The sequence below is a fragment of the Ovis canadensis genome, chromosome 14, assembly GCF_042477335.2.
Source record: "Ovis canadensis isolate MfBH-ARS-UI-01 breed Bighorn chromosome 14, ARS-UI_OviCan_v2, whole genome shotgun sequence".
Lineage (NCBI taxonomy): Eukaryota > Metazoa > Chordata > Mammalia > Artiodactyla > Bovidae > Ovis > Ovis canadensis.
In genome coordinates, this window is record NC_091258.1 from 61305819 (window position 1) to 61330545 (window position 24727).

General features: G+C 52.9%; 1 protein-coding gene across 5 annotated transcripts in view; it reads left to right on the forward strand.

Annotated features, from left to right (window-relative positions):
- Positions 1 to 24727, forward strand: part of RYR1 (ryanodine receptor 1) — a 126081-nt gene that overhangs the window by 56667 nt on the left and 44687 nt on the right. For 2 of the 5 annotated variants that reach the window (XM_069550703.1, XM_069550705.1), the window contains exons 49-81: positions 12 to 102; positions 1039 to 1179; positions 1578 to 1741; positions 1838 to 1916; positions 2170 to 2259; positions 2929 to 3069; positions 3544 to 3618; positions 3719 to 3794; positions 4831 to 4954; positions 5261 to 5376; positions 7100 to 7167; positions 7263 to 7384; positions 7839 to 7888; positions 8297 to 8357; positions 8485 to 8723; positions 10310 to 10391; positions 10905 to 11035; positions 11275 to 11607; positions 12513 to 12753; positions 14106 to 14193; positions 14299 to 14391; positions 14991 to 15008; positions 16215 to 16385; positions 17908 to 17967; positions 18220 to 18357; positions 18907 to 19019; positions 19196 to 19292; positions 19523 to 19629; positions 21688 to 21739; positions 21881 to 21949; positions 23512 to 23611; positions 23942 to 24021; positions 24111 to 24187. In XM_069550703.1, coding sequence (XP_069406804.1) covers positions 12 to 102; positions 1039 to 1179; positions 1578 to 1741; positions 1838 to 1916; positions 2170 to 2259; positions 2929 to 3069; positions 3544 to 3618; positions 3719 to 3794; positions 4831 to 4954; positions 5261 to 5376; positions 7100 to 7167; positions 7263 to 7384; positions 7839 to 7888; positions 8297 to 8357; positions 8485 to 8723; positions 10310 to 10391; positions 10905 to 11035; positions 11275 to 11607; positions 12513 to 12753; positions 14106 to 14193; positions 14299 to 14391; positions 14991 to 15008; positions 16215 to 16385; positions 17908 to 17967; positions 18220 to 18357; positions 18907 to 19019; positions 19196 to 19292; positions 19523 to 19629; positions 21688 to 21739; positions 21881 to 21949; positions 23512 to 23611; positions 23942 to 24021; positions 24111 to 24187 — 3687 coding nt within the window. The remainder of the gene's footprint in view (positions 1 to 11; positions 103 to 1038; positions 1180 to 1577; positions 1742 to 1837; positions 1917 to 2169; positions 2260 to 2928; positions 3070 to 3543; positions 3619 to 3718; positions 3795 to 4830; positions 4955 to 5260; positions 5377 to 7099; positions 7168 to 7262; positions 7385 to 7838; positions 7889 to 8296; positions 8358 to 8484; positions 8724 to 10309; positions 10392 to 10904; positions 11036 to 11274; positions 11608 to 12512; positions 12754 to 14105; positions 14194 to 14298; positions 14392 to 14990; positions 15009 to 16214; positions 16386 to 17907; positions 17968 to 18219; positions 18358 to 18906; positions 19020 to 19195; positions 19293 to 19522; positions 19630 to 21687; positions 21740 to 21880; positions 21950 to 23511; positions 23612 to 23941; positions 24022 to 24110; positions 24188 to 24727) is intronic. The other 3 variants (XM_069550702.1, XM_069550704.1, XM_069550701.1) reach the window with 2 other exon arrangements.

The window sequence follows — 24727 nt, forward strand, 5'->3', positions numbered from 1 at the left end:
CGTTCCCGCAGGTACATCCGCCCGTCCATGCTGCAGCACCTGCTGCGGCGCCTGGTGTTCGACGTGCCCATCCTTAACGAGTTCGCCAAGATGCCGCTCAAGGTGAGGGCAAGCCCTCTTCAGCTTGCGTATTTCCATGCTCTACCCACCGCCTTACTCTATGCTCTGACTATGGAACTTTTTAGTATCACATTGTCTGGGCCGCTTAACCTGCAAACGTTCGGGGAGCAGGCCTCATAGAAACTTCTTTAATATTCTTATTTGCATACTAGGATTCCCAGGTCGTTCACTTTGCTTCATTGGTGCCTCCAGCACTCCCTAATTAGAGTTTAATTCGCCCAACAGTGAGCCAGCCCCCCCTTAATTAGCATATATTTGTGTGGGGCGCACCGCTTTTCCTAATCAGTATGCTTATTCGCGTGCTTAGACCACCAGCCTTCCGCTATTCAAATGAGAGCATTTATTTGAATCAACAGTACCACAGCTATCCTGCATATTTGCACACTCTCGTCTATTATTTTTTCATTTGCATGCTTCTTTGCCTAAGGAGATACCCCCAACTCACATATCGTAACTATTTTGCACAATATATTTAAGTCACCCCTATTTTAAATTTTTATATTGGATGGTAGAGGCTCTCTCCCCAGTTACCATATGTTTGCATGGAGTACTGAGTATGTTTCTACTTGCCATGTTAATTCACATAAGGACAGATCACTTCATCCTTATGCCCATTTGCACACAACCCTTCCCATGGATTAATATCCGCATGCTTATTTGCGTAAAGCAACACCAGGAAAATCCAGGTTTGATTTAATGCCCATCCTGATTCTGAATAAGAGTGCCAAATTTATTTAATAAACTGTCCAGGATCACTTCCCAATATGCATACCATTCTCTTATTAGCATGTCATTTGCATGATCTACACCTCCTTCATAACTTAAAATCAGTGGCACTCTGGGCCTCCCTAGGCCTTCATTTGTCTTCCCCTGTTTATGTCCCCCTCATTCGTGTGTCCCCCTCTTGCTCCCACCCAGCTCCTCACCAACCACTATGAGCGCTGTTGGAAGTACTACTGCCTCCCCACAGGTTGGGCCAACTTTGGGGTCACCTCGGAGGAAGAGCTGCACCTCACTCGTAAACTCTTCTGGGGCATCTTTGACTCGCTGGCCCATAAGGTCTGAGCACCCAGGGCTCCTGAAAGAAACCTGTTTGGAGGGCTTGGGATCTGAAGTCAGGGACCCAAAATGAAATTCCCATTCTGGGGGTTCAGGGAGGGAAGCAGTTCTGCAGGTCTGGATCTAGGAGGATCTATGAGTTGGGTCTCTGGTTTGAATATCATGGAAGAGGGAATGGGGGACTCTAGTTTGGGGGCTTGGAGAGTATTAATTAGGGGTGCTTTGAGAGTCCAGGTGGGTCTGAGGTTTGAGTTTTAGAGTGAGACCATACTTCAGGTCTGAGGGCTTGAGAAAGAGGATTGATTATTGGAGGGGTGAATTTGAAGTCCTGGGGCCCCAGAATTGGAAGGCTCAGCCAGGCCTGCAGTGACCCACCCCACCCCCCTCACATTCCACAGAAATACGATCAAGAGTTGTACCGCATGGCTATGCCCTGCCTGTGTGCCATCGCAGGGGCCCTGCCCCCAGACTACGTGGATGCCTCATACTCATCCAAGGCTGAGAAAAAGGCCTCGGTGGATGCTGAAGGCAACTTTGATCCTCGGCCTGTGGAGACCCTCAAGTGAGGCCTGCAGGCAGTGGGGGGCTGGGGGAAGGAGGTTTCAGAGATGGAAGAAAGGGCCAGATCCAACATCTGCTGACCCCATCCCCCCAATAGTGTGATCATCCCAGAGAAGCTGGACTCCTTCATTAACAAGTTCGCCGAGTACACACACGAGAAGTGGGCCTTCGACAAGGTCAGCATCAGGGTCCTCCCCTCCCCGGGAATTCCCCACCCTTGCCCACCTTCCTCAAGACCCCAGCTTTCCCCAAGACCCAGATCCTCCTAGAGGGCCCCAGATTCCCCTGAGACCCATAACTCCTCCTGGAGCCCTCAACCCCTCCAGGGCACCCCTTCAGTGTCCCCCAGGCTGGTGTCCACCCCTCATCCTGCTCCCACCCTCAACTCCATAGTGACACTGTCCCCACCTGTCCCATCTCATCCTTCAGATCCAGAACAACTGGTCCTATGGGGAGAACATAGATGAGGAACTCAAGACCCATCCCATGCTGAGGCCCTACAAGACCTTTTCAGAGAAGGTGACCAAACCTTGGGGCCCAAAGTTGGGGGTCCAAGATTGGGGGTTTCGAGGATGCAGCTTCATAAGTTTGGATCTAGCTGGATCTGTGAATTCGAGTTCCTCACCCATGGACTTCTGTTGTTCAGCCGCCCATTTGCATCCAGCTCTTTGGGACCCTGTGAACTGCAGCATGCCAGGCTTCCCTGTCCTTCACTATCTCAAACTTGCTCAAACTCATGGCCATTGAATCAATGATGCCATCCAACCATCTCATCCTCTGTAGCCCCCTTCTCCTATCCTCAATCTTTCCCAGCATCAGGGTCTTTTCTAATGAGTTGGCTCCATGGACTTTGCCTTCTGGCAAACCTGACTGCCTCCCGTTGATCACAGACTCCTGGTGTCCCTTCTTTTAGAAACAGTCAGAGGGACTAGGTTTGATTCCTTGACCATACAACTTAACTTTTCTGAGTCTCATGTGTAGAATGGGATAATGAGAGCTTGTTTGGAAGCTTGTGTTACAGGGCAGGTAAGAGACTTGGTTTTGAATTCGGACTGGACCACTTAGACATATTGTCAGGGTTTTCCCCTTCTTGGGACCCTGGAGGCCAATGAGGCTGAGCCAGGAGGTCCTACCTCCCCCTCCCTCTCACCCCATTCCACTAACTCCACTCCCTCCTGTGCACCCCAGGACAAAGAGATTTACCGCTGGCCCATAAAGGAGTCCTTGAAGGCCATGATTGCCTGGGAATGGACGATAGAGAAAGCCAGGGAGGGTGAGGAGGAGAAGACGGAGAAGAAGAAAACCCGGAAGATATCCCAAAGCGCCCAGGTGGAGGCGGGGCTGGGGCAGGGGTGGGGTCATGACGGGGTGGAGAGCGGCTAGAAGGGGTGGGGCCAGGAGAAGGGGTGGGGCCAGGAGAAGGGGTGGGGCCAGGAGAAGGGGTGGGGCCAGGAGAAGGGGTGGGGCCAGGAGAAGGGGTGGGGCCAGGAGAAGGGGTGGGGCCAGGAGAAGGGGTGGGGCCAGGAGAAGGGGTGGGGCCAGGAGAAGGGGTGGGGCCAGGTAGGATGTGGGGTCGAGAGAGGGAAAAGGGCCAAGGGAAGGAAGTGGGGTCAGCGCTAGCGGGGAGGCCAGGAGCAGGGTGCCGGCTAAGAGATCTGGAGCCTGAAAAACTGCAAAGGGCAGAAGAGCAGAGGGTGGCTTAGAGGCAGGCCTTTAAGGAAAGGTCACAGAGGAGGGGATGAATTGGGTTGGGGCCTGGGCTTCCTGTGAACCAATCAAGCCCCCCCTCCCCCGTCACCCCAGACCTATGATGCAAGAGAAGGCTACAACCCACAACCCCCCGATCTCAGTGGAGTTACCCTGTCTCGGGAGCTGCAAGTGAGTCTTCTGGCCCTTTATTTGGGAACATGGAGGTGTCTGTGGCTAGAGGAGAACATCGTCTGAATGTGGGCCTTGACCCCTTTGCATCCACTCCTAGGCCATGGCGGAACAACTGGCGGAAAATTACCACAACACATGGGGACGCAAAAAGAAACAGGAGCTGGAAGCCAAGGGTGAGGGCGCCCACCCCATCCCCGCACAGACTCCCCTTCTCCGCCGTTCCCCTAGTCACAGGCTCCGGAGTTCTAAGGGCCTGGGTTAGAGTTGCATGACTTTGAACGATTGCTTTCACCCCCATTGAACCTTCCTTTCTGTGTCTCAGTTCAGTTCAGTCGCTCAGTCCTGTCCAACTCTTTGCGACCCCATGGACTGCAGCACACCAGGCTTCTCTATCCATCACCAACTTCCAGAGCTTACTCAAACTCATGTCCATTGAGTTGGTGATGCCATCCAACCATCTCATCCTCTGTAGTCCTCCTCTTCTCCTTTTTTCTTCAACCTTTCCCAGTATCAGGGTCTTTTCTGATGAGTCAGTTCTTCACATCAGGTGGCCATCACATCAGTACTGGAGTTCCAGCTTCAGCATCAGTCCTTCCAATGAATACTCAGGACTGATTTCTTTTAGGATGGACTGGTTGGATCTCCTTGCCATCCAAGGGACTCTCAAGAGTCTTCTCCAACACCACAGTTCAAAAGCATCAATTCTTCAGCGCTCAGTTTTCTTTATAGTCCAAGTCTCACATCCATACATGACTACTGGAAAAAACATAGCTTTGACTAGATGGACCTTTGTTGGCAAAGTAATGTGTCTGCTTTTTAATATGCTGTCTAGGTTTGTCATAGCTTTTCTTCCAAGGAGCAAGCGTATTTTAATTTCATGGCTGCAGTCACCATCTGCAGTGATTTTGGAGCCCCCAAAAATAAAGTCTGTCACTGTTTCCATTGTTTCCCCATCTATTTGCCATGAAGTGATGGGACCGGATACCATGATATGAGTTTTCTGAATGTTGAGTTTTAAGCCAGCTTTTTCTGCGTCTCTACAGTGAGGATAATCACAGTGTTTACTCCTGTAGGGCTGTGGGGAGGCTGTGGGGAGCATCTGAAAGCAATGTTAGGTATGCACACTTTCAACTTCAGGAACCACGTCAAGGAGAGATCTGGGTTCCCCCTCCTACCAACTCCCCTAATTTCTGGTCTTCGCTGTCCCAGGTGGTGGGACCCATCCTCTGCTGGTTCCCTACGACACGCTCACGGCCAAGGAGAAGGCACGAGATCGGGAGAAGGCCCAGGAGCTGTTGAAGTTCCTGCAGATGAATGGCTACGCGGTCACCAGGCAAGAGGGCTGGAAGCCGGGTCGGGGAGCGGTAGGGATTACGCGCGGAACCCCCGCATAAGCTGGGAGAGGCGAATCCTAAATAGCGGAGGCGGAGCCAGAGAGAGGAAGCTGATAGGGTGGGGCTGGGGAGGGATCAGAGGGGTGAGGCCTGTGGGCGGAGGCAGGGCCAGGGGGAGGAGTCTAAGAAGGGTGGGGCCTGGAAAACGAAGGTGGGTCCTGGAGTCGTCCAGGGGAAAACTGGAAAGAGGCGGGAAATACCGTTGATCTCGGTCTGAGCTGACCCCTCGCTCCGCCTGCACGCAGAGGTCTTAAGGACATGGAACTGGACACGTCTTCCATTGAGAAACGGTTCGCCTTCGGCTTCCTGCAGCAGTTGCTGCGCTGGATGGACATATCTCAGGAGTTTATCGCCCACCTGGGTACGAAGAATTCCCTCCCTGTGCCCGCCTTAGCTGCAGTTTCATCCAAGGACTCAGTTCATGTATTTCTGTCCCCGTCCCCGAGCCCTCCCCGTTTAGTCACTGAGCTAGACATTGTTCTAGGGATTGAGAATAGGACGGTGAGCAAGATAAAGATCCCTGTCCTTCGGCAACTTACATTCCCGTGGTGGATACATTCCCGCGGTGGATTCAGACAATTAACGTTGGAAATAACGTGATCACTTAGTGTATTAGAAAGTGATTAGTGTTATGGGGAGAGGAATACACTAGAGCCAGGTAAAGAGGGCTGGGAGTGTGGGCCGGTTGTAATTGTAAATAGAATATTCCAGGAAGCTAGGGAGAGCGCCACTGGTCATCTGGGGAGAGTAAATTAGGCAGAGCATCAGAACGTGCAGAGGTTGCAGATGTATTAGGAGGTCTGCGTGGCTGAAGCAGAGTGGGGTGGGTGGGGTGGTGGGGAGAATGAGGGCAAATGGGGTCAGAACGGTGACAGACAGATCACACCAGGCTTTGCGCTGTGGTTAGGACTGTGGCTTGTTCCTCTGAGTGAGATGGTGCCCTGCGAGCAGTCTAAGCAGGAGAGGACCCTGGTCTGCCTTGGGTGTTCACAGGCTCCCTCTGACTGCCTGTGGGGGGTCAGGAGCAAAAGAGAATTAGAACTGGGAGATTCTGGGCCTGGTTTGAAGGCTGAGGCTGTTGAGATGTCTTGCAGATGCCTCTTATATGTCACTCAGACTCACAAGTGGGGCCCCTGTAATCCCAGCTTCCCCCAGAGAGCCATCCCGGGACCCCCAAATTCCCTTCAGCTAAGTGAAAGGCCCAGCAGGATTCACTCACACATCTCACCCCAAATCCCATGCGAGTGGGATCCCTGTGCTGCACACCCTCCTGGAAATTCCCTTTCTTCCCGAACCTCACTTTCCTTATCTGTGAAATGGGGATTCTGTTCACTGTAACCAGCAGTGGTTCTGTCCCTTATTTGCTAAGTGACCTGAAGTAAGCTGTTGCACCTCAATTTCCTCATCTGTAAAATGGGGTCAAAGGACCAGCCAGGCCTCCCATGTTGGGAGGAGATTTTACAAGGACTTTTCTCACAGTGTCAGAGACATAGCAAGTGTTTAGTAATTAAGCGTTATTTTATTATTATTTTAGTAGTAGTATTTTAATAATATGAATTATTATTATCACTATGATGATGATGATTGAAACGGATTTCTACTTTAAAGTTAAATCTAGGGGACTTCCCTGGCAGTCTAGTGGTTAAGACTCCATGCTTCCAGTGTTTAAGTTTAATCCTGGTCAGGGAACTACGATGCCACCTGCCATGCACTGCAGCCCAAAAAAGGCTAAATTTAGCTTTTAAAATTCCCTCCCCCTCACCTATCACAAATTCTTTTCTTCCTGTCTACACTGACTTCTTTTTTCATTCATTCATTCCATATTTATTCAGTGCCAGGTGAGGAGGGGGAATGGCCTTACCCCATTCCAGTTTGTCTTTCTCTCCATTTTCAGCATCAGGAAGGGATTGATCAAGGAGTTGGGATCAGATGAAAACAGGAAAGAGAGGTTTACCTCAAAGCCGACAGCAGTGACTTCATACCAGGAGCTTATCTCCTGTCATACTGTCAGTCTGCCCCATCAGAAAACCCTGAGTTCCCTAGACTTGAAGCCACCATGACCCCTATTTGCCTTCCCCCACCAGAGGCCGTGGTCAGCAGTGGACGAGTGGAAAAGTCCCCTCACGAACAGGAGATTAAATTTTTTGCTAAGGTGAGAGGTGGCCACAGAAGCTGAAGGAGGCTGGGGACTGGTGGGCTTTCCTCGCCCTCCACCCAGTCCCTTTTATCTCTTCCCCATGCCCCCAGATCCTGCTCCCTTTGATCAAGCAGTACTTCACCAACCACTGCCTCTATTTCCTGTCCACCCCAGCCAAAGTGCTGGGCAGCGGTGGCCACGCCTCCAACAAGGAGAAGGAAATGATCACCAGGTGCACCCCCTCCCCCGGGACTTCTGACTCAGACCCCTGACCTCATGGCATTGTAATCCTGGGTCCTTTTCTCCCAGCCTTGGACTTTCAAGGCTCTGTCCTGGGTGCTGGGCACTGATCAGTCTACCTGCAGAGGTGATTGAAGGGATATGGTGACAAACTGTCCCCCAGGATACGGGACTTTCAGGCAGACTGGGATGAACCGGTCATCCTATCAGAAAGGCAGATCAGCCTCCCCACCCCCAGCATCCCCGTTACTGCTTGCGACGCTCTAGCTGGTTCATCTCTCTGCCCCTCCCCATCCCTCTGTCTCCTTCATTTTCTCCCCCATCATCCTTTCTCCTCCTGGCTCTGTCCCTCCCTCCCTGTCTTCCCTGTCTCTCCTCCTCTAATTGTGTCCCCTGCTTGTCCTCGCTCCCCGTTTCCCCCGTCCTGTTCCTTTCTCTTTCTTCAGCCTCTTCTGCAAGCTTGCGGCTCTTGTCCGTCACCGAGTCTCTCTCTTTGGTGAGTAGGTCTGCTCCCCAAGCCCTTCTCCCCAGTCTTCCCTCTCTTCGCCTCTTCACAACCTCACCCTGAAGAGATATAGCCCAGGTTCACGCCTTAATCTGAACAACCTTCACTGTTCTTCCTCTGCACTTGGACATGGAGTGGGTAGTCCTGGGGATGGGACAGTGACTGGGAGAGTCCTGGGTTCTGCCACCTTGGAGTTCCCAGACTCCTCACCAGACAGTGATGGCCCAGAGGTCAGGGCTGGGGTGCGGGAGGGACCGGCAGGGGGTCACAGGATGAGGAAAGGACAGGGGCCTATGGAGTGGGGGCAGGGTGGGTGGAGAGAGATGAGTTGAGGTGGGTGAAGAGGGAGGTGCTTTCGTCATAACCCTTCCTTCACCCAGGCCCACCTTGCTCCCCCAGGCACGGATGCCCCAGCTGTGGTCAACTGTCTTCACATCCTGGCACGCTCCCTGGATGCCAGGTGGGGCCATGGGTCACAGTGCCCACTCCCATTCTACCCCCGCCCCCTGCCGCCCCCAGCCCCTGTTCTCCTGGACTCTCTGCAGTCTCGAATCTCAGATTGCAGAATGCCCCCACTTCCCTCCTAGGACCGTGATGAAGTCTGGCCCTGAGATCGTGAAGGCTGGCCTCCGTTCCTTCTTTGAGAGTGCCTCGGAGGACATTGAGAAGATGGTGGAGAACCTGCGGCTCGGCAAGGTGTCGCAGGCGCGCACGCAGGTGAAGGGCGTGGGCCAGAACCTCACCTACACCACCGTGGCCCTGCTGCCGGTCCTCACCACCCTCTTCCAGCACATCGCCCAGCATCAGTTCGGAGACGATGTTATCCGTAAGGGCTGCTGATCCCAGGGGCCGGGGTGGGGCTGGGGGGTGTCAGTTCCACCAACACCATCCATCCCAGTGTGCCTGGTAGAGTCTGCGAGTGTTTCAGTGTTACGTTTATTGAGAGGTTTCATTGCTGTAAGCAAAGCGTGCATTCGGTTCAGTAAATTGGTAGGGAACAAAATGAGTTAATCAGAATATTCATTCCACAGATCTAACAAAAGACCCTCCTTCACTGTAGCTTAAGCAAGTTACATGTATATTTCTTTTAAAAAACATTTACTTATTTATTTACTTTTGGCTGTATTGGCTTCCCAGGTGGCGCTAGTGGTAAAGGACCCACTTGCCAATGCAGGAGACATAAGAGATGCGGGTTCGTTCTCTGGGTGGGGAAGATCCCCTGGAGGAGGGCATGGCAACCCACTCCAGTATTCTTGCCTGAAGGGTCCCATGGACAGAGGAGCGCGGCAGGCTGCAGTCCGTAGGGTCACAAGGAGTCAGACACGACTGAAACAGCTTAGCACACACATGTACACTGGGTCTTCATTGCAGCACACGGGCTTATCTCTAGGTGAGGTGCTCGGGCTTAGCTGTCCCTTTGTTTTACCTTTCACTTTGAGTGTAGCTTCCCAGGTGGCTCGGCGGTAAAGAATCTGCCTGCCAGTGTAGGAGACGTGGGTTCGATTCCTGGGTTGGGAAGATCCCCTGGAGAAGGAAATGGCAACCCACTCCAGTATTCTTGCCTGAAGAATCCCAGGGGCAGAGGAGCCTGGTGGGCTACAGTCCATGGGGTTGAAAAAGCGCTGGACACGACTTAGCAACTAAACCACCGCCACTTATGATGAAGGTATCTCCAGACTTTTCGTTGAGCTCTTGAATATGAGCTGCACACACGGTGCCACCTCATCCCTAAATAGCCAGCCTGCAACACCTAGATGCTGCAGAACCTTTCCTCCTGTAACCACAACTTCAGTATCACTCTTAACCTGACCATGGTTAGATTTCCCCATTACCCTCAAAATGTCTCTGATTTGTGTTCTAACTCAGAATCCAGCGAGGTTTCTCTCACTGCATTTGGTTGTCATGTCTCTGTCGCCTCTTTTCAATCTAGAGCAGTTCCCCTGCCCCCTCATGACATTTAGGAAGTTGATGAGGTTCTTAACCTGGCCTCCTGGGGCGTGTGTGGATAACCGAGATTGAAGTCAGGATTGGACGTCTGTTTGCATATTCTGGAGACAGTGTCCAGCATTATCATCAAAGAGATCCATGACCCTTCTCCAAGGAAAGAGCAATTAGCCTTTATTGAATGTCTGCTGTGTGCCCTGTCCCAATTGCTTTCCGAGTATTAATTATAATTATATTAATTAAGTATTATAATTAATAATATTTTCCGAGTATTGTTTAATCTTCACAGCAACTCCGTAAGGAAAATACTATATTTATCCACATTTTACAGAGAGGGAAACTGAGGCCAAAACTAGTAAATTGCAGGCTGGTTCTACGGCCCCTGCTCTTCCTCTGTCATTTGGAGACAAGGGAGGGGGTTGGGGGGGACTGGACTAACCCTAACCCCACCCTTCCTCCCCCACTCAGTGGATGATGTCCAGGTCTCTTGCTACCGAACACTGTGCAGTATCTACTCTCTGGGGACCACCAGGAACCCTTACGTGGAAAAGTAAGGAGAGAGATAGTTTGGAGCTGGGGTGGGGACTATCGGGGCTCAGGGACGTGAGGGCTCAGGAGAAGATGGGAGTGAGTGAAAAGCTGGGAGATGGTTTGTCTTCAGAAGACATGCGCACGGTGGCAACTGCAGTTCTTCAGTGTGGCCACGTGAGGGCGCTCAGAGGAAGGCCAGTGAAGGTGGCCACAGGCCCTTGGCACAAGGATGCTAGGTTATTCTCCGCTGGCAGGGGACACGCAGTAACTCTGGTGGCCCGCGGCAGCCAGGCATGCTGGGGGAAACTGGAGAGGGCGGCTGGCAGTGCCCAAATGGGCTCTCCTGAGCCCAGATCACCGATGGAGCAAGAGGACATTCAGGAAACCCAGGGAAATGGCTACATCGGTGGCCACTGGAAAATGGCAGCTCTGCTCCTAAGGGTTCTGGGAGAGGCATGTCTGTGGAGGATGGGACTGGGATCCAGGACTGGGCAGAGGGGGCTTGGACGCTAAGTACAGCCTTCTCTTCCAGATTGCGGCCAGCGCTGGGAGAGTGCCTGGCCCGCCTGGCAGCAGCCATGCCAGTGGCGTTCCTGGAGCCACAGCTGAATGAATACAACGCCTGCTCAGTGTACACCACCAAGTCTCCCCGGGAGCGGGCCAGTAAGTGGGGTGGGGCTGGGGCGGCTGGCAAGGGTTGTCTTCCGCCCACACGGGGTCCAAGGAGACCCACTGTGAAGGTAGTGGGGTCCAGTCTGGGCCCTGAGGTATTGAGGATTCCCCGGCTTGCGGGTGCTTCAGATTGGGGAACCCAGAGTTTATGGGGACACCAGTTTGTAGTATGGACACTGAGGTTGGGGCATGAGGAGTTGGCATGCCCTGACCCCCACCCTGTACCCCAGTCCTGGGGCTCCCCAACAGTGTGGAGGAGATGTGTCCCGACATCCCAGTGCTGGAGCGGCTCATGGCCGACATCGGGGGGCTGGCTGAGTCGGGCGCCCGCTACACGGAGATGCCGCACGTCATCGAGATCACGCTGCCCATGCTGTGCAGTTACCTGCCCCGCTGGTGGGAGCGCGGGCCCGAGGCACCCCCACCTGCCCTACCTGCCGGGGCCCCTCCACCCTGCACAGCTGTCACCTCCGACCACCTCAACTCGCTGCTGGGGAACATCCTGCGAATCATCGTCAACAACCTGGGCATTGACGAGGCCACTTGGATGAAGCGGCTGGCTGGTGGGTCTGGCGAGCGTGCAGGTCCAGAAAACTGGGGCCAGTGTCCTGGGACTCGGGTCCCTGGATCTCAGAGAGATCTCAGGGTCTGTGGTTTTCTGGGAATGGGGAGGAGTCAGATCTCGGTTTTCTCGGGATCACAAGGCCAGAGATCATTCCCAGGAGCCTGAATCTCAGGGTCATAGAGTTCGAGATAGATGCATGGCTCCTAGGAATCTTCCAGGCTGGATTTGGAATTTCTGGAGTCTTGGAAAGGGTTAGGAGCTGAGTCAGGAGGCTGAGTTCCTTATGCAAAGGGTCAGAGAACCAGGTCAAACATGGGGGTCCTTGATATGGACATTTAGGGTTCTGAGTCCAAGGTCAAGAAATGGGATTCCTGGTTCATAAGTTCCATGTCAGGGGTTGAGTTTGGGATCAGGGCCAAGCTAGAGATCAGACCTGGGGTCAGAGGCCAGAGTCAGAGGCCAGAGAGGTTAAGAAGCCAGAGGTGTTGGTCAGAAATCATGTGGTGAGCTCCAGCTGGGTAGAGACCAGGTCAGAGGTTAAAGACTGGAGTGAGATGTCATGGGCTAGGATAGGGTATCAGGTTAGGATTCACTTGTTGGGGGTCTGAGGTTAAGGACCTGTGTCAGGCTAGAGGGTCACAGTTTCAGGTCAAAGGTTATGGTGGGTGGGATGAAGATTCAGGAGCTATGTCAGAGGTCACAGTCAGGTCAGGCATGGGATCGTAAGCCGATACTGGGGTCAGACATGAGGGTCAGGCTGGGTTCAATGTTAGTTTCTAGGTCAGAGGTACAGGTTGGAAGTCAGGGATGGGAACAGAGGTCAGGGGTGGGATCAGAGGTCATAGATGAGGTGCTGGAGTCAGCAGCCGGCCAGCAGCCCATGCGCCCCGTCTGCTCTTGCAGTGTTTGCCCAGCCCATCGTGAGCCGGGCCCGGCCGGAGCTCCTGCACTCTCACTTCATCCCCACCATCGGGCGGCTGCGCAAACGGGCAGGAAAGGTGGTGGCCGAGGAGGAGCAGCTGCGCCTGGAGGCCAAGGCGGAGGCCGAGGAGGGCGAGCTCCTGGTGCGGGATGAGTTCTCTGTGCTCTGCCGGGATCTGTACGCCCTCTACCCGCTGCTCATCCGCTACGTGGACAACAACAGGTTAGCATGTCCCCAGCTGTCCCCCACACAACCCCAGCCTGGCCTCTGGCTTCCCTGGACTCCTTCTGACCTCTGGCCTCCGACTTGCTATATACTTGCAATTCCCACTTCATCCCACCCCACCTCCTGGACCCCCAGCCCCTGTTGCTTATGGACCAATAGAAGCCAGCCTTTGTTTGCTCCCCTTCTGCTCCTTTAAACCTCCTGAATCTGAGGCCCTGTGAAGGTTGCAGTGTTAGCCAGAAGGAGCCGTATTTCCTTCCTCCATCACTGGTCTCCATCCAGACCTCGCCAGCCTAATTTGCCTGAGAAACATGAGTCTTTGTAAAGGGCAAGCTCAGATATCAATCAATTGCTAAAACATCTCCCTGAAATCAGAGGCGCCATTTAAAGTATTATGAAGTCTTAGGTGCAGCCAGATCCAGGGCTTGAACAAGTTTCAACTCCAAGTTCCATCTTGGTTGGAAAAGATGTGAAGGTTGTACCAGGGCTTTGTAAGAAAGGGCTCATGGATTGATTAGCTATGTCTGTCCCGGGAGCAGAGGCGCATAGTAGCATGCATGCTCTATGTATCCTTGCATGCTCATCTGTGTGCACATGAATGGGTATTGCTGCAGGATAGATTCCTAGGAGTAGGCGTGCTGGGTCGAAAAGTCTGGACGAGTAAAGCAAGGTATATTCAACACAGTATGAAACTGAACAGATTGTTGTAGCATGAATCTCACAAACATCAGGTTGAATGAAAGAAACCAGAAAAATTTAAATAGAGTACATATCATATCATCTTTTTATGTAACGTTTAAGAACAAAGATAATTCATGGGCTGGAAGCCAGGATAAGGATATCTTTCAAGAAGAGGATGGGGGCACAAGGTTACTTCTGGGGACTGGAAATGTTCTTTTTTTTTTAAAAAAAATTATTTATTTATTTGGGTGTGTTGGTCATAGTTGTGGCATACAGGATCTTTAATTGTGGCATATGGGGTCTAGTTCCCTGACCAGGGATTGAACCCAGGCTTTCTGCATTGGGAGCATGGAGTCTGAGCCACTGGACCACCAGGCAAGTCCCTAGAAATGTTCTATTTCTTGACTTGGGTGGTGGTTACCCAAACCAAATGTGTTCACTGGACACTTTATACATATGTCATACTTCAATAAAAAAGGTTAGAGACAAAATTTTCAGAAATTGTCATTTATAATTTTTAAATCATCTGAATGGCCAGATTACCCTAGAAAGCTCTCGCTCTCCCGTTCGAGTCTCTGGGTGCCCTCCCCTGAGATGTCTCCCTGCTGCCCCCTTCCCTGGGGGTCCCTGCCCTCATCCCTCACCAGCCCCTTCCCCTGCCTGCCCAGGGCACACTGGCTGACGGAGCCCAACCCCAGCGCGGAGGAGCTGTTCAGGATGGTGGGCGAGATCTTCATCTACTGGTCCAAGTCCCACGTGAGTCCCCACCCACCCACCCCTCCTCTCTGGAACCCAAGCAGCTGCTTCCCAAAGAGGCCCTCCCCCACCCTGTCTGATCCCCAACACCGCCTCCCCCACCAGAACTTTAAGCGCGAGGAGCAGAACTTTGTGGTCCAGAATGAGATCAACAACATGTCATTTCTGACGGCCGACAACAAGAGCAAAATGGCCAAGGTGGGTACTTTGCTCTGGGAGGAGGACTTAGCCGGGAGGGAAGGGGGAACAGCCTCGGGCTTCCTAGCTGACTCCTCCTCATCCTGCCCGCCCTCCTCTTCCCGGTCACATTCCCTGAAGCCCTCACAGCAGCTCCTTCCCCATCCCCCTTCCGCCCCACCTCCCCCTTCTCTCAGCTCCATCCCCTTCCTCCTGGTTTTTTCCTTCCTCCCCCATTTCCCTCTTCTTTCTCCATCTCCGCCCTCCTCCCTACCTGCTTTCTCCTCCCCATCACCCAGCACCTCATCTTGCTCCATCCTCCCCACCTCCTTCTTCTACCCCAATTTCCTCCTCTCAACCTCTCCCACTTCTTTCCTCCTATTCCTTTATTCCACATCCCCACCTCCTTCCCTCTCCCCTTAGCCTTCCCTGAACTGCCCTCTAAAGGGCAAGGTCAAAAGGACAAACCCACCACCCTCAGCAAGGTCTGGAATTCCCCGGCTGGGGGATACACGTCAGGGTGGGGCAGGGGACCTGGGGTAGGGCAGACTTGGAGGGGCCCTGGGGTTCTTGGAGGGACTGGGGTAACACTTCTTGTCTCTGTCTGCACCCTGATGCAGCAGGCGGGAGATGTACAGGTCAGCCCCACGTCTGGGACCTTCTGCATGGCTCTTGGCTAATACCCTCTACCCACCCGCCCCCAACCCCAGCCTCTGCTTTGCCTCCAGAAAACCCTTCCCCTGTTCCTTGCCTCTCAGCCTTGGCTTTCAGCCCCATCCTCTTTCTCTTGCTCCACGCCTCCTCCCACTAACCGTTCCCTTCCCTACCCTCAACTGTTGGTAGTTGTTTTTTTTAACTTTTATTAAAAAAAAAAAACACAAAACTCTCCTCTCAGCTTTCCCCAAAGCTTCAAAGCATCGTGGACTGAGGTTCCAGGGAATGGGAATGGGGGTGCAAAAGGCACGTGCATGGCTGGGTTTAAGGCCTGGACTTGGGAATTAGACCGACTCAGGTTAGAATCCTGCTTCTTGGCAGTGTGATGTTGGTCAAGTGTCTTACCCTTTTGAGCCTTTGAAGGCATATGGTCGGTGGCCCCCGGCCCCAGAGCTCTGTGAGGACCCAGTGAGACGCCGCATGTGCTGGCACACGGGTCACACTCTGTATCACGAGCCGGCGTGGATGTGGCTCTGGCTGAAGCTTGCCACTGGGGCTTTTCATTGGCATGACTGGGGTGGCCCTGGCCGTGGGTCTGCACCCGAGGCTCCAGAACACGGCTCTGGGACTCTGTGCCCCGTGTTTCTGCTTCCAGATCTTTCTGGACCTGTCTTCTCTCTTGTATCTTCTGTCTTCCTGTCTCCTTGTTCATCTTAGTCTCTCAGTCCCTCTCTCGATCTCTTTCTTTCCACTCCCCTTGTCTCTTGGGACTCTTCTCTGTTCTGCATCTTCATTTCATTTTCAGGAACTCTGTCTGGGGCTCTGAGGTGGGGGTTGTAGGTGTATTGTAGGGGCAGGAGGGGTGTCCTAGTGAAAGTTCTGAGGGGATTCTGGGAGAAGAATCCAGAGGTTGTGGAAGCCTGGAATTGGGAGAAATCTGGAAGGATTTGGGATAGAAGCTGGGAATCTGGGATAGAAGCTTTGGTCCGTGAGACTCTGGGGTCAGGGCTCAGGGTCTGAAATGAAAGATCAGCAAGGTCTGGGGTGCAAACTGAGGCAGGCTCTGGGATCAGGGAGGGTCTGCCTAACATTCAGGTGAGGGGCTGGAGTGTGGACAGTGGTGGCAGGTTGGGACTGGGGCAGAGGCCAGGCTGGGACTTAAACTGGCACTGAGCCCCGTGTTCCCACAGTCGGGTGGCTCGGACCAGGAACGCACCAAGAAGAAGCGCCGGGGTGACCGGTACTCCGTGCAGACGTCGCTGATTGTGGCCACGCTCAAGAAGATGCTGCCTATCGGCCTGAACATGTGTGCCCCCACTGACCAGGAGCTCATCACACTGGCCAAGACCCGCTATGCCCTGGTGCCTGCTCAGCCCCTTTCTGGGAACTGCCAGGGTCCAACTCAGCACCCTACTGAGCCCCACTCAGCACCCCACTCAGCACCCCTACTAAACCCCCGTGATCCCCCAGAGGCCTTCCCTAGGACCCTCCTGAGTCCTTCTCCAGGACCCTGAGGGCTCACTGGGCCCTCTAGAATGCCCTGAACCTTCCTACAGGATGCTGAGGGCCCCACTTGGGATGTTGTCAGAGCTCTGGATCCTAAGGACCCTAACTGGGACCCCCCTAGAACCCAGGAAGGCCACTAAGATCCCCCTAGGACCCAAAGACCACATCAAACCTTCAGGAACCCCACTGAACACCAATCCCACCTCGGCCAGAATCCTGAGAATCCCACCTGAGACACCTTAAGCCCCCTTGAGACTCCTCCAAGTCCTCTGCCAGGACCTGCCCAAGTCCCTTGGGACCCACAGAGCCCCTCATGATCCCACTGGCCCTCCTTTGAACCTCTGGATTCCTACTGGGCTCTCCACCTCACTCTCTCTTTTCCTCAGGACCCTGTGGATCTCTCCCGTTGGAGTCTGTTAACACCCAACTGAGCCCCAAAGACTCTTAGGGGCCCAGTGAGCACCCTGTGACCCTAAGTAGCCTCCAGGATCCTAATGACTTCTTCCCTAGGCTCAGAGAGAGACTGAGACCCCTTCTAAGCCCTCTGGGACCCCAAAGAGGCTCCTGGGGCCCCTTTTATCCATTATATGGGAACTCCCCCCTAGATCCTTTCAGCCTCAGGGACCCAAGAAGTCCTCCCAGGATCCTGCCCCAAGACCCTTAGAACCTCCCCCAGGACCCTGCTAAGCACCCTGAGGATCTACTAATCCCCAGGACCCTGAAGACCACTGATTCTCCACCGATATCACAAGCATTTCCTTTCCCAGAACCCTAAAGCCTCCTTCCCTCAGGACCTCAAGCTTTTCCTAGGACCTGTTGAGGTCTGCTGGACCTGTTGAGGCCTGCTGAAATCCCAAAGAGCCCTCCTGGGCCCTTCTGACCCCTTAACTTGGTTCTTGAGCGCCCCCTCTCCTGGGATCCTAAAGAACCCCCACCCTACTGATCCTTCCTTTAGTGTCTGTGTGAACCCCACCGGTGACAAGTGATTTGCTGGACCCTCTTGACCTCTGATGACCTTGCTGTCTCTTATAATCCCCCTCACCTAACTCTGATTTTCAAAAACTCCCTGCCCATCTCCCACTTACTCCCAGCCCCACTCTGACCCTCTTCTGACCTCCTTTTCTGATCTTTAAGGATATCTTCATGTCAACTCCTACCTCCTCTCATACCCCAACGAGGCCCCTCTAATCCTGATTCTTCAAGGTGCCTTCAGTGGCCACTCGGACTCCTCTCTGACCATTCCTGACCTCTGGATCCTTTTCATTTCTCTTGAATCCTCTCTTGGATCTTGAGGTGGTGGGGCTAGAGGGAAGAGGGTTGTAGGACAAGGAGGATGCTGGGCCCTCCGGAGTGACCCAGCCTGGCTTGTCTCTCCAGAAAGACACAGATGAGGAGGTCCGGGAATATCTGCAAAACAACCTTCACCTTCAGGGAAAGGTACGCCTCTGCCTCCTCAGTCTGCAACTGAAAGGGGCGCGTCAGGATAATAGCAACAGCCACAGCCAGCTTTTGAGCCCTTACATCGGTGCCAGGCATCGAAAGAAGGACCTTAACTCATACTCAATCCCTCAGTGAATCATCATGGCATTGAATCGTGGGGCGGGGGCGGGGCCCTCCGAGAAGCCCGGCTGAGGGAGGAGGGAGCGCGCAGGGGAGAGGCCTCATGCTGGACGATCTTCCTCCTCTCAGGTCGAAGGCTCCCCTTCTCTGCGCTGGCAGATGGCCCTGTACCGGGGCCTCCCGGGCCGCGAGGAGGACGCTGACGATCCGGAGAAAATCGTGCGCAGAGTCCAGGAAGTGTCCGCCGTGCTCTACCATTTGGAGCAGGTGTCTTACTGCTGAGTGGTCAAAACTTGGTCTCTGGGCGGGGCCTGGGGCGGGCCTTGAGCCTGTGGGCGGGGCCTGCGGGTGAACCGCGGGCCTCTGGGCGGGGCAAGGGGCGGGTCTTGAATCTTTTGTAGGTGATGGGCCTTGAATTTTACGAGACTTAGAATGGAGGCTTTGATATGGGAATCAGACATGGTGCGCAATGTTGGGCCTAGGGACAGCGCCGGGGCAGAACTTTGGGTCTGAGAGTCAGGCCCGGTGGAGACGCCTTGACTCTGTGGGCAAGACCTTGGGCGGGTCTTGAGATTGGGGCGGGGCCTAAGGGGGCGGTCCTGAGTCCGTGGGCGGGGCCTATGAGGGAACTAATTGGTCTGCAAGCCGAGAATAGGTCAGAACTTTGACTCTATTGGCGGAGCCAGGGTGTTCCTTCGGCCCTGTGAATCGTCCTGAATTTGGACTGGGCACAGATGGGCATTTTCACTCCGAGCTGGAAGTGGGAATCAGACCAGGGGCAGAATCTGGAGCCATGACACATAATCCCGCCATCAGATTGAGCACCCTTACAAGTCCAAGAAGGCCGTGTGGCACAAGCTCTTGTCAAAGCAGCGCCGGAGGGCAGTAGTCGCCTGTTTCCGCATGACCCCCCTGTACAACCTGCCCACGTAAGACACCCCGCCTAATGGGGGAAGGGAGCCTAAGCCTCCTTGGAGAATGGGTGGGTGAGGAGGAGAGAGGATGGGGTGCGCACCCAGTGGGGTCTTACGAAATGGTTAGGGGAGGCGGGCTAGGGACGTGCATGGGGAAATCTTGCTGACGCCTCGAATCTTCCCCTGCGAAGGCACCGGGCCTGTAATATGTTTCTGGAGAGCTACAAGGCGGCGTGGATCCTGACGGAAGACCACAGTTTTGAGGACCGCATGATAGATGACCTTTCAGTGAGCTGGGGCCTGCCTGGGAGTGTGGGGGCAGATGGGTAGGGCTGGGGCCCACCTCCAGGGGTCACCCTTCACACTGAGCGGGGTGGGAGCAAGGGCCCCTGGCTTGGGCAGAACCAGGGGAGGGTGCAGGATGTGGGAGAAGAGAATAAAAACAGTCTAGCAGGGCTTAATGGGAGACAGGTGGGGACTCTGGAAGCCCCTACCCAAAGCCCCACTCCTCCCTCCAGAAAGCTGGGGAGCAGCAGGAGGAGGAAGAGGAAGTGGAGGAGAAGAAGCCAGACCCCCTGCACCAGTTAGTCCTGCACTTCAGCCGCACCGCCCTGACTGAAAAGAGGTGAGACCCTTCCTGGGTCCCCAAGAGGGACCCACTACCTCTCCCCACCCCAATCCTTGCTCCTCAAGAGAGAACCTGTGTGTCCTGGGAAGGGGGGACACCCACAGCTGATCCTTTAATGTCATTTAACTAGAACAAGCAGAGTCGCCTTGTACCACTGTGCAGACTGGGCACTTCACAGGGACATCTCTTCTGAAGGGTTCACATCACACGCAATATCAATTGAGGCTTATTCTAGAAGAAAATGTCTTGTTCACATAAAATCAGTATATTGCAGTATATTTTACGGGTGAGGTCAATATATTGTGATGCATTTCCAACAGATGTCAGTGAGGAACAGGGCACTTCTAATTCAGACAAAAGCTTCATATGAGCCAATGGCAGTCTTGGGAATAAATAGCAGTAATAAGGGCACTGCTGCCAACGGTAACAACAGGCAGTATTTATCAAATGCTTTTCATGTGTCAGGCATCATGTTAAAACACGTGACAGTGAGATCCTCTCACTTCATCTTCACACTAGGAGATAGATATTATTATCAACTTTGTGTGTCTGGATGAGGAAATGAGGCACAGAGATTTGTTTTTCTCACCAAGTCAGGAGATAGAGAGTCCTGGGCTGGGCAGTGGCATAGTGACACTGACAGAGACCCAGGCTCAATCGGGATTTCTGCCCTGCCATTCTAAGCTGTTGCCTCATAGCTACAAAATGGATGCTGAACCTCCAGACATCATGACTACATGTCAGACAGAAAGGAGAAAGGCTTTCCTCTAAGGAAAACCCAAATCTTTTTAGCCAAGGAACACTCTTCATGGTGGGCTTAGGCACATGGCCCGTTGGCTAGAATTCTGACATCAGGCTACCACCAGCTGTGAGGGAGACTGGAAAGCCAAGTGTTCTGTTTTCTATTCTCTGGGAAAGCAGTGACTCTGGAGTTAGACTCTTCAGGTTTGAATTCCAGTATAGACTTTGTGACATTGGCCAAGAAAATTATTTGTGCCTCAGCTTCCTCATCTGTATAATGGGACTAGTCATATAGTTGACCCTTGAACAATGCAGGGGTTAGGGGCACTGATGCTGAAGCTGAAGCTCCAGTACTCTGACCACTTGATGTGAAGAGCCGACTCATTGGAAAAGACCATGATATGGGAAAGATTGAAGACAAAAGGAGAAGGGGGTGGCAAAGGATGAGATGGCTAAACAGCATCACCGACTCAATGGACGTGAATTTGAGCAAACTCCAGGAGATAGTGAAGGACAGGGAAACCTGGTGTGCTGCAGTCCATGGGGTCTGTTAAGAATCGGACACAACTTAGTGGCTGAACAACAACAAAGGGGAACTAACCCTTCACACATTTAAAAATTCATGTATAACCTTATAGTTGGCCCTCCATATCCATGGTTCTCCATCCATGGATTCAACCAACCATGGATCATGTAGTACTTTAGTAGTATTTATTGAGGGGAAAAGACCCCACATATAAGTGGACTCATGCAGTTCAAACCTGTATTGTTCAAAGGTCAATTCTATATCTACTTAGTTGGATTATTATGAGAATTAATGTTATTATGTACCAACACTTAGAATAGAGACCAACCTAGAGTAAACTCAATGGGTGTTGGCCATTACTTCTGCTATCATTAGTATTATAGAGGAGACGCAAGGAAGTGGTTAATCATAGTTGTCAGGTGAGCCAACCAGTTGTCAGGTGGCAAGATAGCCCCAAAAGCTCCAGGGTTCCATCACACCATCACAACAATCCCAGTGGAAAAGGAGCACTTCTATCAATAGCTTCAGCAAAACTCCCAGAATGAATTCCACTGGACCAGCGTGGATCACATGACCATCTCTTACTTATTATTGTAGTCAAGCAGATAGAAGGTAGCAATTGGCTCAGCCTTGATCACATGCCCAGTCTGGCAATGGAGAGCCTACCCCATTGGCGCCACACAGCCTGAGAATGGGGAGGACTGACTTTCCAAAGGAAATCTGGAGGCGCTTATAAGATGGAGTTCCTCCATATTGGGTCCTGACTGTCTCCCCACTTACTTCCTCAGCAAACTGGATGAAGATTACTTGTATATAGCGTATGCTGATATCATGGCTAAGGTGAGGCCCTGCCCCCATCTGGGGCAGGTTCCCTTCCCTCCTCTGCCCCCCAGCTGCAATGCCTGTCCACTGAAAGGGCTGGGACTGGACTGGGATATCTTTTCTGTTCACCATCATCTCTAACTGATGCCCCGTCCCCAGAGCTGCCACCTGGAGGAAGGAGGGGAGAACGGCGAAGCTGTAGAAGAGGAGGTTGAGGTTTCCTTCGAGGTAGGTGGGATCAAGTAGTTCCAGAAGAAAGGGGTGGGAACCCTGACTCCATCATGCCCCATTCATTCAGCGTGTGTTCACAGAGCAATGCTGTGGGCCCAGCCCTGGGCTGGGTGATGTTAGGTACACAGCCGTGACCAAGCCAGTCCACTGGGGGGACAGCTACATCAGGCAGACAATAAGAGCATCGAGTATCCATGGTGGTGATGAGGGGAGCTAGGCAAAATGGTCCTGGCAGGAAGAAGGAGGCACAAGCAGTGGGGTCAGGGTGGGAGAAACCAGGGAAGTTCAGGGGGTCATGGGGACCGTGGCGAGACACCTGATCCAGCCTGGGGGGAAGGGCTTCAGGGAAGGCTTCTCAGAGGAAGGGATGTCCGCAGAGAAGGATAAAAGAAATGTGCCAGTTGAAGAAAAAAGAGGAAAGTGTTCCAGGTAGGGGCACAGCATAAGCAAAGGCCAGACAGTGAGACAGCAGTAAATGCAATGAGCCTATCCTTTCATTCATTAGGGTGATCAGCAAGCATTTCCCCGAGTTTCTCAACCTTTTTTGTGTCAGGGTCCCCTTGGCATCTGGCGAATCTTTTCTTAGGATCATGTATTTATGTTTAGAAAATATTTATTTGGCTGCATTGTGTGTTAGTTGTGGCTTGAGGGATCTTTGTTGGGTCATGTAGGGTCTTTCATTGCAACGCATGGACTCTTTAGTTGTGGCTCAGTAGTTGAAGCACTCGGGCCCCAGAGCACATGGGCCTCAGTAGTTTCGACACCCAGGCTCTCTGGTTGTGGCTCAGGCTCAGTTGTGGCCTGTGCGCTTAGTTGCTTCACAGCATGTGGGATCTTAGTTCCCTAACCAAGGACTGAACCCATGTCCCCTGCATTGCAAGGAGGATTCTTAACCACTGGACCACCAGCGAAGTCCCTCAGAATAATGTATCTAAGTGTACAAAATGAATTCATAGCAGAAGAAATGAGATATTAAAATAGTTACTAAAATATTATTTTAAAATTTTGTGATACAGTAATATCTGTACTTGTTTATGAATCTACCAAATAACAAGAACTAACAGTGGATCCAGTAGCTACTGTAATTGATAAGTGGTGATGAACCTAAGTGACATTTCAAGATGTCTTCAAAAATAATGTGGTATGCAAACATCTATGATTCTGATGGATGACACAACCACAGATTCTGCTACCATTGCCATGACTTATGACCTCATCTATAATGGAAGGAAATGCTACATTTCAGCCAGAGGCTGGGAAACACAAACATAGACCTTCCCCCCGCCATCCGCGTTCACAGATCCCTGGGATTTTATCCATTGACCCCTTGAAGGTGTGTGGGGCCATGTTATGACCACTCCAGGCCCAGTCCTGTGCTCAGTGCAGGAGACAAATCACAGATCTAAATCCCAGGGGACAGAGGAGCTTACAGTTGAAGGAATGAGCCAGGGGATGTGGCTGGATCAGGACGAGCAAGCGTGAGGGCAAGGCTGTGAGGGGGAGAGGCTGGCCTGGTGGGCCTGGATTCACTCGGCAATGTGGGCCGGGCTCTGCTGCAGGAAAAAGAGATGGAGAAGCAGCGTCTCCTGTACCAGCAGGCGCGGCTGCACACCCGGGGGGCTGCAGAGATGGTGCTGCAGATGATCAGCGCCTGCAAAGGTGCCCTCCGTGTGCATTTGGCTCCCCCCGAGTACACCGTCCTGTCCCAGCCCGCCCAGCCCCTCTGGACCCAGCAGGCACACTCTCCCACCCCTCCTGCATGTGGTTTGCCCTCTTGTCTTGCAATTTCTCACTAATTCCTTCAATCCTGATCACCCCTGCCCACACACCCTTGCACACTCCTCTGATCAACCTTGCACACTCCTCTGCCCAGTTCTCTGACATTCCCCCCGGGGTGGCTGTTTTCTGGTGGGCGGAGAGCACTGATTCCAAATTGAGCAGACCACTGTTTGCCCCCCGCGGTGCCTCCCTGCAACCCGTTACCCCCAGGAGAGACAGGCGCCATGGTGTCCTCCACCCTGAAGCTGGGCATCTCGATCCTAAACGGAGGCAATGCTGATGTGCAGCAGGTAACGAGTGAAGGGACTTGGGAGGGCTAAGAGGGCTGGGAGGTTCCTGTGTGACTCCCAGGTCCCTCACTCCTCCCACCCTTCTGCAGAAAATGCTGGATTACCTGAAGGACAAGAAGGAAGTTGGCTTCTTCCAGAGTATCCAGGCACTGATGCAAACCTGCAGGTGGGCTCTAGTGCACATATTATTTTTAAAAAAATAATGTTATCTACTTATCTTTGGCTGTGTTGGGTCTTTGTTGCTGCACAAGCGTTTCTCTAGTTGTGACAAGCAGGGGCTACTCTCTAGTGGCGATGCGTGGGCATCTGACTGGTGGCTTCTCTTGTTGCCGAGCACGGGGCCCTAGGGCCTGTGGGCTCCAGTAGTCGGAGCACATGGGCTCAGTAGTTGTGGCACACGGACTTAGTTGCCCCAAGGCATGTGGGACCTTCCTGGATCAGGGATCCAACCCATATCTCCTGCATTGGCAGGCAGATTATTAACCACTGGATCACCCCACTGAGCCAACAGGGAAGCCCCCCTAGTGCACATCTTTCATTAAGCTGAGTCCCCAGTCCTGGTACCACCTCCAGTTCTAGTTCTGTTCGCTCAGTTCCAGGAACAGAGACCCACTCAGGCCAGCTCAGATAACAGGGAGTTTATTATAAGAAGTCACATGGAACAATAAAGGAGGCAAAATGCCGCAGACTTTAAGAATGAGTTATG